The sequence below is a fragment of the Chrysochloris asiatica genome, unplaced genomic scaffold, assembly GCF_000296735.1.
Source record: "Chrysochloris asiatica unplaced genomic scaffold, ChrAsi1.0 scaffold00165, whole genome shotgun sequence".
NCBI classification, from domain to species: Eukaryota; Metazoa; Chordata; class Mammalia; order Afrosoricida; family Chrysochloridae; genus Chrysochloris; species Chrysochloris asiatica.
The window spans coordinates 1,528,186-1,540,842 of NW_006408683.1; the positions used below are offsets into that span (position 1 = coordinate 1,528,186).

The 12,657-nt window shown below is 36.3% G+C and overlaps 1 protein-coding gene across 3 annotated transcripts in view; it reads right to left on the reverse strand.

The window, feature by feature from the left end:
- CDC42BPA (CDC42 binding protein kinase alpha (DMPK-like)) overlaps positions 1-12,657 on the reverse strand; it is a 628,044-nt gene that overhangs the window by 390,321 nt on the left and 225,066 nt on the right. For all 3 annotated transcript variants that reach the window (XM_006871264.1, XM_006871263.1, XM_006871265.1), the window contains one exon: positions 3,301-3,396. In XM_006871264.1, the coding sequence (XP_006871326.1) occupies positions 3,301-3,396 (96 nt within the window). The remainder of the gene's footprint in view (positions 1-3,300; positions 3,397-12,657) is intronic.

Genomic DNA, 12,657 nt, shown 5'->3' on the forward strand with positions numbered 1-12,657 from the left:
AAGGGCTGAGGGAACAGTAATAGATCATAGGTAGAAATTTAACTAGATGTTTTGAATAGAAAAGTTGTTAGTATAAGGAAGTTGTTCCGTTTCTTCTTAACTACAAAACTTTAAGTGTTTTTTTATGTTCTTGTTTTTCTTGTTTAATCAATCATGAGAAACAACTCTGTTGTCAGTTGTTATAGAAAATAATGTCTAGGTACATGTTATGATTAATGAATCTATAGAAAATAATAGGTGAGGGTAGAAATATGAGTTAAGATTTAGAATAGTGTTTTAAGGTTAACTTGACATTTTAGGATGTCAGAAAGATTAAGATATTTTAATAAGACCATTTACGTATCAATGATAAAGAATACTTGATGGATGAGAAGAACAGGATAAGAAAAATACCTTTGTTAGCATTGTATAGACACAAAGTAAAAAATGATATAATCAAGGATGTGTAATGAATGCTTCAAAGAAATTGATTGTGTATGAGATCATTGTACACTATGAGATTTTAATGGTATATAAGGAGCTGAAAAAATTAAGTAAAAAAAAGCTTCAATCAGAATTCAGCACAAACCATTGACTCTGTGTGATTTCTTTCGCGGACTCCAAATCTCCCTTCATGAGCCCCCTAATACGTTTGTCGGGGCTGGTCCCCGACAGGATAATATCCATATGCCTACAAGGAAGACCAGTTAGTCCACTACTATTCAAATTTATGCACCAACAACTAAAATCAGTGATGATAAAATTGAAGAATTCTACCAATTTCTTCAGTCAGAAACTGATCATACAATTCATCAAGATATGCTGACTGAAAATTAATGTTGGATTGGAATGCGAAAGTTGAAAACAAAGAGGATAGAAAAGAGGTTGGAGATTGCATGACAGAATTTTCCAAGACCAATGAATTATCCATAGTAAATATCTTTTTAAACAACAAGAAAGGCTACTATACATATGACTCTCACCAGATGGAATATCCAGGAATCAAACTGACTACATCTGTGGGAAGAGATGGTACAAAAGCTCAATATCATTAGCCAAAACAAGGCCAGGGCAGACTGTGAAACAGACCATCAATAGCTCCCATGCAAGTTTATCCTGAAGCTGAGGAAAATTAAAATAAGTCCACTAGAGTCAAAATATGACCTTCCATGTGAATTTAGAGATCATTTCATATTTGATACATACACTAATCACCAAAGACCAGAAAAGTTGTGGAATGATATCAAGAACATCATGCAGAAAGAGACCAAAAGGTAGAAATGACAAAAATGGATGTCAGGAGGTCTTTGGACATTTGTCCTCCATCTCAGGGAAAACCAAGATAAAAAAAAAGAAAACAAATTCAACCCAGAGTGACCATGATCAGATTTAAAAGTGAACTTCTTGCTTATAAAGTTGAATAATATAGCTTTCCTAAGGAATTCTAAGGAACTATTCTGGTAGTGTAGTGGTTACGAATCGGGCTGCGAACCTTAAGGTCAGCTGTTCGAAACTACCAGTCGCTCTGCGGGAGAAAGATGAGGCTTTCTACTCCCGTAAAGATTTACACCTTCGGAAACCCTGTACAGGGTCGCTATGGGTTGGAACCGACTCGACGGCACTTAACAACAACAACAAATTTATTTATAAATTTCTACTTAAGGACAGTGCAAAAGAAGTATGACATAGTCTCTGTTTCCCAGTAGGTCACAATTTAGTTGGAGAGATAAGACACTCACTTGCAAAAGGATGGATAACACAAGATAATAAATCTAGACCTGCAAATACTTGGGATCAATTAATGGGCCACTCTTGGCTTCCACTACTCCAAGTCTATCCAGTAATGAGGCAGAACCACTATATTTATACAACACCTTTTACTGAGAAATCCATACCATCTTCTCATATTAAGATTGGGTCTTACTAAAAAAGTTTTACAATCTAGGAAGAATGACCTCTTTTAAAGATAAAATAATAGTTGGGTTGTGCTGAGCCTCTATCAAGCCTTTCTCTCTCTCTCTGTCTATTTATCTAACTAAAATTCCCTAATCTGTTTTAATGTCAATTAAAACCTGAGGATCTTACATACACACATATACACTCTACACCCTCTGTGTAGCCTTGTTCATAGCTATGCACATTACTGAATCATTTTTAAAATCAGAACACAAACTTACCAAAAAATAACCTAAAACGTCCAAAGTGTGAAAGCCATAGGGGCAGAAAGTAGATCAGTGGTTGTCAGGGGCTAGCAAGAGGGAGGAAAAGAATGGACATAAGTTTTCTTTCTGGAGAAATAAAAATGTTCTAGAATCAGATGGTTATACAACTCAGTGAATATACTACAAGCTACTGAACTACTGTACACTTTTAAATGGTGGATTTGATGGTATGTGAAATTTATCTCAGTAATAGCGTATTTTTTTTCATTCTAAAAAAAAGGATGTCAGAAAAGACTGAAACTTGCTCTTGAGCACAGAGAATCACGAATAGAAAGCCTTGACTAGGAAGCCAAAGAATTATATACTGAATTGTTGTTGTTGTTAAGTGCCATCAAGTCGGTTCTGACCCATAGCGACCCTGTATATGGTTCCCAAGAAGTGACTGGTGAGCGTCAGGTGCATTAATCCACAGCGCCACACCAGGATTCCATATACTGAATTGTAGTGAACTTAATTTCATTTTCCTATTTACTTGTTTATCTCATTTCCCATTTACTTTCAATTGGCAGTACTTCTAAAATTTTAATTTTTCTGCAAGCTTTTTCCCAGCCTCATTTACCAAGAGGTTTGTGATCTTAGTATAAAATTAGATGTAACCAACCTAGGTTCTAACTGTGGCTCTACTTTAGAAATAGGTAAAAATTTAGATAGCAATACAGTGTTGTTAGGTGCCATCGAGTCTACAAATCAAATATATTCAGGAAATCGTGAAAAGAAAAATCTTGAGTACTTAGAATTTCAAGGAGAGGAATTTAACTTTGACTTGCTTATTTTTGTTGCTAAGTGCCATCGAGACAGTTCCAACTCATAGTGATGCTGTGTAGAGTTTCCAAGGAGCAGCTGGAGAGCTTGAACCAGTGACCTTGTGATTCAAACAGACCTTGCAGTCTAGCGCATTAGCCCACAGCGCCACATTGGGGCTTGGTTATTAAAAAACATAAAAAATTCCAAAGGAAAGGTACTAACTTACAAATCACATATCAAATAACAACTTTCACTCTGTGAAACAGTCATTTTAAATACAGCATACACATTTAAATAACTTTTAAAGGAAAAAATTCTAAATTATGCCAAGAAAAAGTTAATAAATGATTCTTACTAAGTTATTGTCATCCTGGAAAGCATAATGCAAAGTTGTAATCCATTTGTTGTCTCCATTCACTAGTACATCCCTCTCTTCTCGAAAACATGCTGTCTGAAAAGGAAAAAAAAATTAATAGGAAACACTTTTAAAAAAAATATGAAATGTATTATGCAAATAATGTCTAATTTGTTTTTTTAATACTATTTCTCTCTGGAAATGGAATACACACATTACTTTGTCTTTTAACAGATCAACCTAGTTTCACAGAACCTCAGAAATTGAAAAACCAGAACACATTTTTTAACATTTTTATTGTGTTTTTGGTAAAAGCTTGCATAGCAAATTATGTTCCCATTTAACAATTTCTACAAATACTGTTCAGTGACATAGACTACATTTTCCACATTGTATCAACATTCACGTTATTTCCATTGTTTAGAAAAATGTATTTAAAATATTTTATATTAGAAATACCATTATAGTTCAAACAATATAAGAAAAATATACAAAGTATAACAAATCACAAATCAAATCATAATTGAGATAAAATAAATGTTAACATTTTGCCATCATTTACTTTGGACTCTTTATCTCTTAGAGAAAATAATATATATATAAGTTTCAGTCTTCGTACTTCTTTCTCAATATCCTCCCTTCATACATGCATTAAATAGTCAAAAGTTACTATACATCCTTCCAATCAGATACTTTGATCATATACAAATAGGTCTATAAATGCTTCATATTTTGAAAACTTACATGAATGGCATAATTTTATTAATAATTTTCTAGTTGAATCGCTTTTACTTAAAATCATGTTTTCAGGATCCATCCATATATAATGACTGTTTTCCAGTTAACTTATATGGTATCCCATTGTTTGACTATAACAGGGTTTATTTATGAAGTGCCATAATAATGGAAATGTAGGTAATTTTGTACTAAATTTATAATTTTGTATTATTATAATGCTGCAATGTATTTATTTGTAAAAATGTACAAGAATTTCTCTAAGAGGTTTGCTTAGAAATATTGGATATAAGCATTTTGAACTTCACCACATAGCCAATTATCACTATCCTCTTGCATACAGTTTCTGCAAGAACTCTTCTCCCTGAACCCTCAGATGCACTTGGCATTATAAGACATTCAAATATTTGCCCAGATGATGGCAGCAAAATGATAATCTTTTTAGCCATATTCCTAATCACAGCTGCAGATAAATATCTTTATATATTGCTATTGAGCATCAGAGCTTTCTCTGAATAATTTATTTACTTTGTCCATTTCCTCTAATAGTCTAGCTTTTTAATATTCATTTATATGAGTTTTACTTTATTCCAAGAATATTGCGAGTTAAGGTGCTGGACTACAAGGTCAGTTTGAACTGCAAGGTCAGCACTTCAAGCTCACCAGCCACTCCTCAGGAACCCTACGCAAGGTCGCTATGAGTCAGAATCAACTTGATGGCACTTAACAATAATAGGACATTCTGGAGAACCTTAAAAATTTGTGGCTAAAAATAAAGTAATTTTATATAATACATTATTGTTAATTTTTTATTTGAAAAACTATGCTAGAAACTTCAAAAACAACTGAAAGGCAAAGTGGAAAGTAAAAACTTGCCTGATGCATAGGCTAAGTGGGACAGAGGTAAATAATGATGTATGTACAACCTTGGAACAACAGGGCTCTGGGAAACTGGGATTGACACATGGTTGGAATGGGGAAAAGGAGGGAAATGATGTTAAGATGCTTGGCTGTCTTTTGAATCTTGGTTTTCCTTGGATTATATTATAAAATAGATACTGTAGGAGGAGAGAAAGGAATAGCCAGAAATATCACCATAGAAAGCTTGTAAGTCCGTCTTCTGCCTAGAACTGATTGGAATACCTAAAATGGGGCTACAACGTGCCCAGTGAAGGAGGCGTCTGACAGAGCCTCTGCATTACATAAGACTACAGGTGGAATCCCGAACAGCATCCAGATCTTCAGAGGTGGGAAATTTCCACTTGAAAGGATGGGCAGACCAGCCTGGAGTGGCTAGAAGAACAGAAAGACCGACAGGAAAAATATAAAGCCATATAGGCAGACCGACTGATTAATACAAGAACAAGCAAGTTGCTTACCCAGGAGACATCAAGGCAAGTGGTCACATCCCCTCAGAGCAAACCCCCTTCCAAGACTAAGACTCAGTGGGAATACACACTCTGATTGGTGACCATGTTCGTCACTGATAAGGGGAAGTGAGGGAAAAAAAGCAATGAAGCTGCAAGTTAAACTCTACAATGTTCAATAGACTCTTGTGAACCCGGGTGGAGACCTAGTTGGCCAGCAGTGTGGCAAGACCTGGGGACTCTTGGGTCCAGAGACAGTGACAGCCACAGAGGACTAGAATGGAGAGTGAAGCATCCAGCTGATAAGAAGAGAGGGCATAAGCACAAGAACACCAACACCTGCAGATAATACCCACTTGACCTGGCTTCAATGACTGGATGATCAGAGCTCAACTAGAAGAAGAAAGAAGAGGAAAAAAAGAGTAATCTGATACAATTTGATGAACTTGACCTACACCTATGGATGCAGTAGCTCAAAAGAGGGAACAAATCTTTACAGCAAGGATCATTCCTACCTCCTCCATACACAGAGTAGACAGGGATGGGCAACTTGGACATTGGCTACTCAAAATGGGGGTGGGGGTGGCTACAAAGGCAAGAAGTGACTGGCTTACAAGCTTTCAAGAGGGAACCTAGATCCAGAGGGCATGGAGGAAGGTAGAGTCTCCACTGAATAGTATCCAATCTGTCTAGGAGGGGCTGATGAAAGGAAATGATGAAAGGTCTCTTGTGATACAATTATGAATAATTGTTATCAGGGCTGATTGTGAGGGTTGGAAATGTAAAGGCAGACATTTTGTAGCAAGGAGGGGAGTGATTAACTTTGCAGTCTAGGAGCAGAGGTCCCTGGGACCATTAAAGGAGAAGAGTAGAGAGTGGGACCCTACCCAGAGAAGCAGTGATGCCTGAGATGGAGGCATAGACGATGATGTGTACAGATGGTTCAGCTGGGGACTTCAGACACAGAGAGGGAGAGGGCTGTGTGCTGATGACCGGGAAGCAGGCTTGTAGTGTATACCCTTTGGTTGGTTGATGATGCATGGAGGGGACTGTAACCATGGCAATGAAACGATAAATGATAGGATGAATGTAAAACTAATGTTCTCCCATGTAAACTATCACATAACTCACAATAAAGCATTAAAAAAAAAAAAAGATTACACCCTTAAAAACTCTAATAAAAAAACAAACAAAAAAACTTGTCTGACCCCATCCATGACCAATATTCTCATTATATTGTCCACAGGTAACCACCATTAACATTTTGCTGAGTGTCGTCACAAAACTCCTCTGTAAACAGCATGAGCATGCCTACAGGCACATTCACACACATTATGTATTCATGTGGTGTCCAACATTCCCTCTCTTTTAAATTTTTATATACATGAGATCATGGTGGTCTGAAAGTCTTTTTTCTCAAACACACATAACTGGTATCCTCCCACATAATTACCTAATATTCCATATACATTAAAAATACGATTATACAATATTCTTTAGATGTTGTTGTTGTTAAGCATCATCAAGTCAGTTATGACTCATAGCGACCCTGCATAGGGTTTCCATAGAGAAACTGGTGAGTTTGAACTGCCCACCTTGTGGTTAGCAGACGAGGCTTATCCTACAGTGTCACACCAGGACTCTTTCTATATATGGCAGCTGTTGTTGTTAAGTGCCATCAAATTGGTTCCAATTCATAGCAACCCTATATAGGGTTTCCAAGCAGCGGCTGGTGAGTTTGAACCTCCAACACTGCAGTTCAAACTGACCTTGTGGTCCAGTGTTTACCCTACAACGCGATACCAGAAGTACACATGTTGATGTTGTTGTGGTTGGTTCTGATGTTGCTGAGTTGGTTCTGATTAATAGCAACCCTGTATGGGCTTTAAGGAACGACTGATGTGTTTGAACTGCCTACTTTGCTGTTTAAACTGACCTTGCAGTCCACTGCTTTATCCCATAGTGTTATACCAGAACTAGATATGTTGTTGTTGTTAAGTGCTGTTGAGACAATTCCGGCTCATAGCGACCCTGTATAGGGATTCTGAGGAGTAGCTATTGAGCCTGAACTACCAGTGCTATAGTTCAAACCGATCTTGCAGTCCTGCGCATTAACCCACAGTGCCACCAGGACACCAGCACTATACATTTGTTGTTTTTAAGAGCCATCGAGTCGGTTCCAACCCATACCGACCCTGTATAAGATTTCCCAGGAGCAGTTGGTGAGCTTGAACCACTGACCTTGCAGTTCAAATGGCTTTGCAGTTTGGCGCATTAACTCATAGCGCCACACCAAGACTCCAGGACTGTACATTGTAGGTGTTTAGTAATTATTATTTCCTACAAGATAAATCCAATAGCCATGTTATGAAAAATAACAAATAATCCTAATTTTTCTTATTTCCATAAGTTTTATTTGACCAAATAGATTTTCCAAAGCTGTGTACAGTAAATAGCATCACTAAGGCAAACACAATAATTAAAACAAATAAATGAAGGGGTAATTTATATTATTAGATTATTATGTTAAGTATAGCTCTCAATAAGATTATTAAAATCTACAGCATTGGTTAATCTTTAGGGAAAAGTAGAATCACTTCACATACTATTAAATTCCATTTTATAATTGAAACAGGCACCCTAGTGGCATAGTATTTAAGCACTCAGGTTGAATCCACCAGACACTCCACAGACGTAAGATATGCAGTCAGCTTCGATAAAGAGTTATAGGCCTGGAAACTCTACGGGTCAATTCAACTATGTCTTATAGGGTTTCTATTAGTCAGAATTAGCTTGGTAGAAGTAGATTTGGTTTAACTCAAAGTTATGGTTCAGTGATAGTATTTCTGATTCTATAGAAACAAAATCTGCCTATATAAATTATTCTTAAACCTTGTTGCTATCAAAGCTACAGCATCAATTTTTCTGCCATATAAATAGTATAAAACCTTACTGGGGAGAATAAAGAATGATGCCACTAAAATTGAAATAAAAAATTTTAAATTTATTTTATTTATTAAAAAAAAAAAAGATTATAATCCTAAAGTCAAGCATCTGTGTTCAACTCTATGACATGGTTAGTAATAAGACAAAACACACCCTAACACTTAACAAAAGGTTACTATGTGTCATGTACTACATTAATTATTTTATATGAATTATTTTATTTAATCTTCACAACAATCCTGTGAGGAATATAAATGACAAATGAGAAAATTTAGACTAGGATATATTAAATCACATATCGAAGGTCACATTAAATGGTATGTTGTAGTTAAGTGCCACCAAATAGGTTACGATACATAGAAATCCTGTATAGGGTTCCCAAGGAGCAGCTGGTAGGTTTGAACTGCTGACCTTGTGGTTAGCAGTCTAGTGCTAATCTGACAGTGCCACACCAAGACTCCTTAAATGGCATAACTGGTCCAAACCCAGATAATCTAATACTACAGCCTTCTGTTTTAACCATCATGCTGATCTATGAAACTCACATTCTTTAATTTAGACTCAATGTCTTTAATTCTCTAGTACAAGAGTAACGAAAGGATTGGTACTAGGCTAAAGTAGAACATTAAAACACATTTTTCTTCAACACATTCTTACAATTGTAATGGGAATGCCAAAATGAGATGAGAGAAAGGAACAGAAGGAATATTTGAAGTAATAATGACTGAGAACTTTCCAAAATTAGTGTCAGCCACTAAACCACAGATCTAGGAAGAACAAAGTACCAAGCAGGATAAATAACAACAAAAATATATATCTAATTTACCACATTCATATATAATGACTTACTCCTGATGTGGCACTGTAGGATAAGCACTGGACTGCAAGGTCAGTTTGAACCACAAGATCAGTGGTAGCACTCCTCATGAAGCCTAAATAAGGGTCACTATGAATTGGAACCAACTTGATAGCACTTAACTACTGCTACAACTACTAACTAATCCTTATAAAACAGATCATTTCAAATTCCCAAATACAATAATCTATCATTCATACACCACCTTTTCTGGACAGCATAATTTTTCAATAAAATACATTGGTTGGTTGGTTAAGCAGCATGAAGCTGATTTCAACTCATAGCAATCCTGTATATGGTTTCAAAGGAGTGGCTGGTGGGTTTGAACCACAAACCTTGTGATAAGTAATTCAGTGCTTATCCTAGAGCTGCACACCAGGACTCCAAATTATACCATAAATATATGTAAGTCATTTACTGTATTAATCTGTCCTTGCATTTTACCACATTACTAAACACAGTTTTAAGAGTTATCATCACTTGCACAGTAGACAAAGTATTTCGTAAAAGTGACTGGAGCTGTCTTTGGTAAAATAAGTATTCCTAGAATAAAATGAAAATATTAAATACACTTATTTGACTTCCGGTTTCCAGTCTGACACAAAGAGTTTGGATGCTGTCCCATCTCATCCTATCCTGTTCTTAGATGCATTTGAGAATTGAAGTCATAGGATAAACTGCTATCCCAGAACTGAGGACATATATCAATACTCACAGCACACCTAGAGCAGAAGGACAGGAACAGGAGGCCACAGCTACAGCCAGTACTAGTAGGAACACTTTAAACTGTAATATTTAAATTGCAGGAGCTCATTATGTAAAATCTTGAGAGATAAACACTATGCTACAGGAGGTAAGAGGTCGGTCTAAAAGACCCCTACATTTTCTTGATTTTTATTTCAGAATTCCCACTAGGTTCTCACTGTGAAGATCCCAAAAAATCCCATTGCATTTCTGATAGGAGGAGGGGAATAGTATTTTGAAATACACCCAAAGTTATCTGCTCTGCTTACAAAAGCTTTGTCCTCAAGAGGAACTATTTTATGAGAGCCTAATTAACTTGGGTTTTATCTGGTTTTAATCTGGTGTGGTGCTGGTCTACAAAGTTGGTTTGAACCACAAGGTCAGTGATTCAAACTCACCAACCACTCCTCGGAAACCCTATACAGGGTTGCTATGGGTCAGAACAGACTCAACTAAACAACAACAACCAACCTGGGGAAGTATTCAGTCCCCTCTAATCTTTAGTGTCCTGGTATGGCACTGTAGGTTAATGAACTGCAAGACTGGTTTGAACTGCAAGGTCAGCAGTTCAAGCTCACCAGTTGCTCCTCGGAAACCCTATACAGGGTTGCTATGAGTCAGTACCAACTTGAAAGCACTTAACAACAACAATTTTCAATGTGGGGAGAGGGAAATAACCAATTTCTGCACCTTCTAGCCTTCTAGTCTCACCTAAGAGAAATGGAAGGTGCAGCTGAGAAGCTTGTGAAGGACACAGCCAAAGGCTCACTATAATACTGAGACAGATCTCTAAATATCACTATGCTAGAGAAGCAATCAGAAAAAAAACTATAGAAAGCCTAAGATTTATGTTACACCATGATGAAGAACAACTTTCAGGGGATTGAAATTCCAGAACAGGAAGCAACAATAAAAAGCACAGAGAAAATTGACAAAAACTCATAGGAAGAAAAGATAAACATTTAAGAAGCTAAACAAAGGCCAAATAGAACAGACCCCAAAAGAAAATCACCAATATATATAATAATCATACTTTCCAAAACTAAAGACAAGAAAGGAGTCCTGAAACAGCTCTGAAAAAATGAAGTTACCTACAAAGGAGACTCAATAAAAAGTCTCTGATAACTCAGTAGAAATCATGCAGGCAAAAAGGCAATGGGATGACATACACAGAACTCTGAGAGAAAAAAATGATCAACAAGAAACTAAATACTCAGAAAAGCTGTGCTTCAAATATGACAGAGAAATTATTATTTCCAGATAAACAAAAACTAAAGGAATGTGTAATAACCAGACCAATTATACAAAGAGCTTTGTAAAGTTGGTCTGGTTATTTGGACTGAGAACCAACAACAGCAGACAACAACCTGAGATTAACACACATGACAACACTACCCAGAACTCAATCCAGATTTACCAGTATTTAAAGTAAAACAAACCTATAAGACTGAAAACAGGGAACCTGCGATCGCAATTTATAAAGAAGACAACTACAAAGCAAAAAGAGGAAGCAGTGTAGATACAGAACTTTCCAATGGTAAGGAAGTCAAGTAGATTTCAAAATAAAACAGACTGTTTCAAACTGGACAAGAATTTAATGAATTACAGGGTAACATCAAAGAAAATGAATACACACTTCACATGAAAACAGTAAAAAGGAAAACCGCAAGGATTTAGTAAACATTTAAAAAACAGCAATGAAGAAAATGGCAGGAAAACACACAAACAAAATGAACTCAGTGCCGACATGTATGTGGAACAAAGAAACCAGTAGCACCACTAACTAACTAACTAAATATATACGTAAATAAATAAACTCAGTCCAGAAAATTATGTGGAACAAAGAAACCGGAAGAAAACTCTGTAAAGAAAATCAAGAAAACAATAACATTTGCAATAGCCACCCAAAAGAAGAAGTATTTAAGAATAAAGCTATCCAGAGAAACAAGATATATACAGAAGAAAAGTACAAATCACGACTACAAGAAAACAAAACAGATATACAAAAATGGAAGAATATGCCATGCTCATAGATACGAAGACCTAACACATTGAAAAATATCAACACTACCCAAAGCAATCTACAGCTATAATGTAATTTAAAAGATTTCACCAAAAGAGTAAAATGGGAACTCAGACTGGAAAAATATTTTTGGCAATGACACATAAGACAAAGACATATAAGATTACTCTTTAAAATTTATAGAAAACCTCAGCACGCCACAAGAAAACAACAAATAATCCAGTTAAATAATGGGCAGAGAACATGAACAGACAGTTCAGCAAAAAAGACACTCAGGCAATCAACAAATATATGAAGAAATGTTCCCAAGCATCAGCCATAACACAGATGCAAATTTCAAAGTTACAAAAAACAAACAAATAAACCAGAAAACAACAAACGCTGGCAAGGGTGTGTAAATACTGGGACTCTTCTACACTGCCAGTGGGACTGAAAAATGGTGCAACTAATGTGTATGGCACTTCCTCAAAAAGCTGGAAACAGAAATACTGTATAACTCAGCCATCACTCTAATTTATACATAGCCTCAAGAAATAAGAGCAGTGACACAAATAAATACACGCACATCCATTTTCATCGTAGAACTGTTCACATTTATATGTTGTTGTTGTCAGGTGCCATCGAGTCGGAACTGACTCATAGCGACCCCATGCACAGCAGAACGAAACAATGTCCGATCCTGGGCC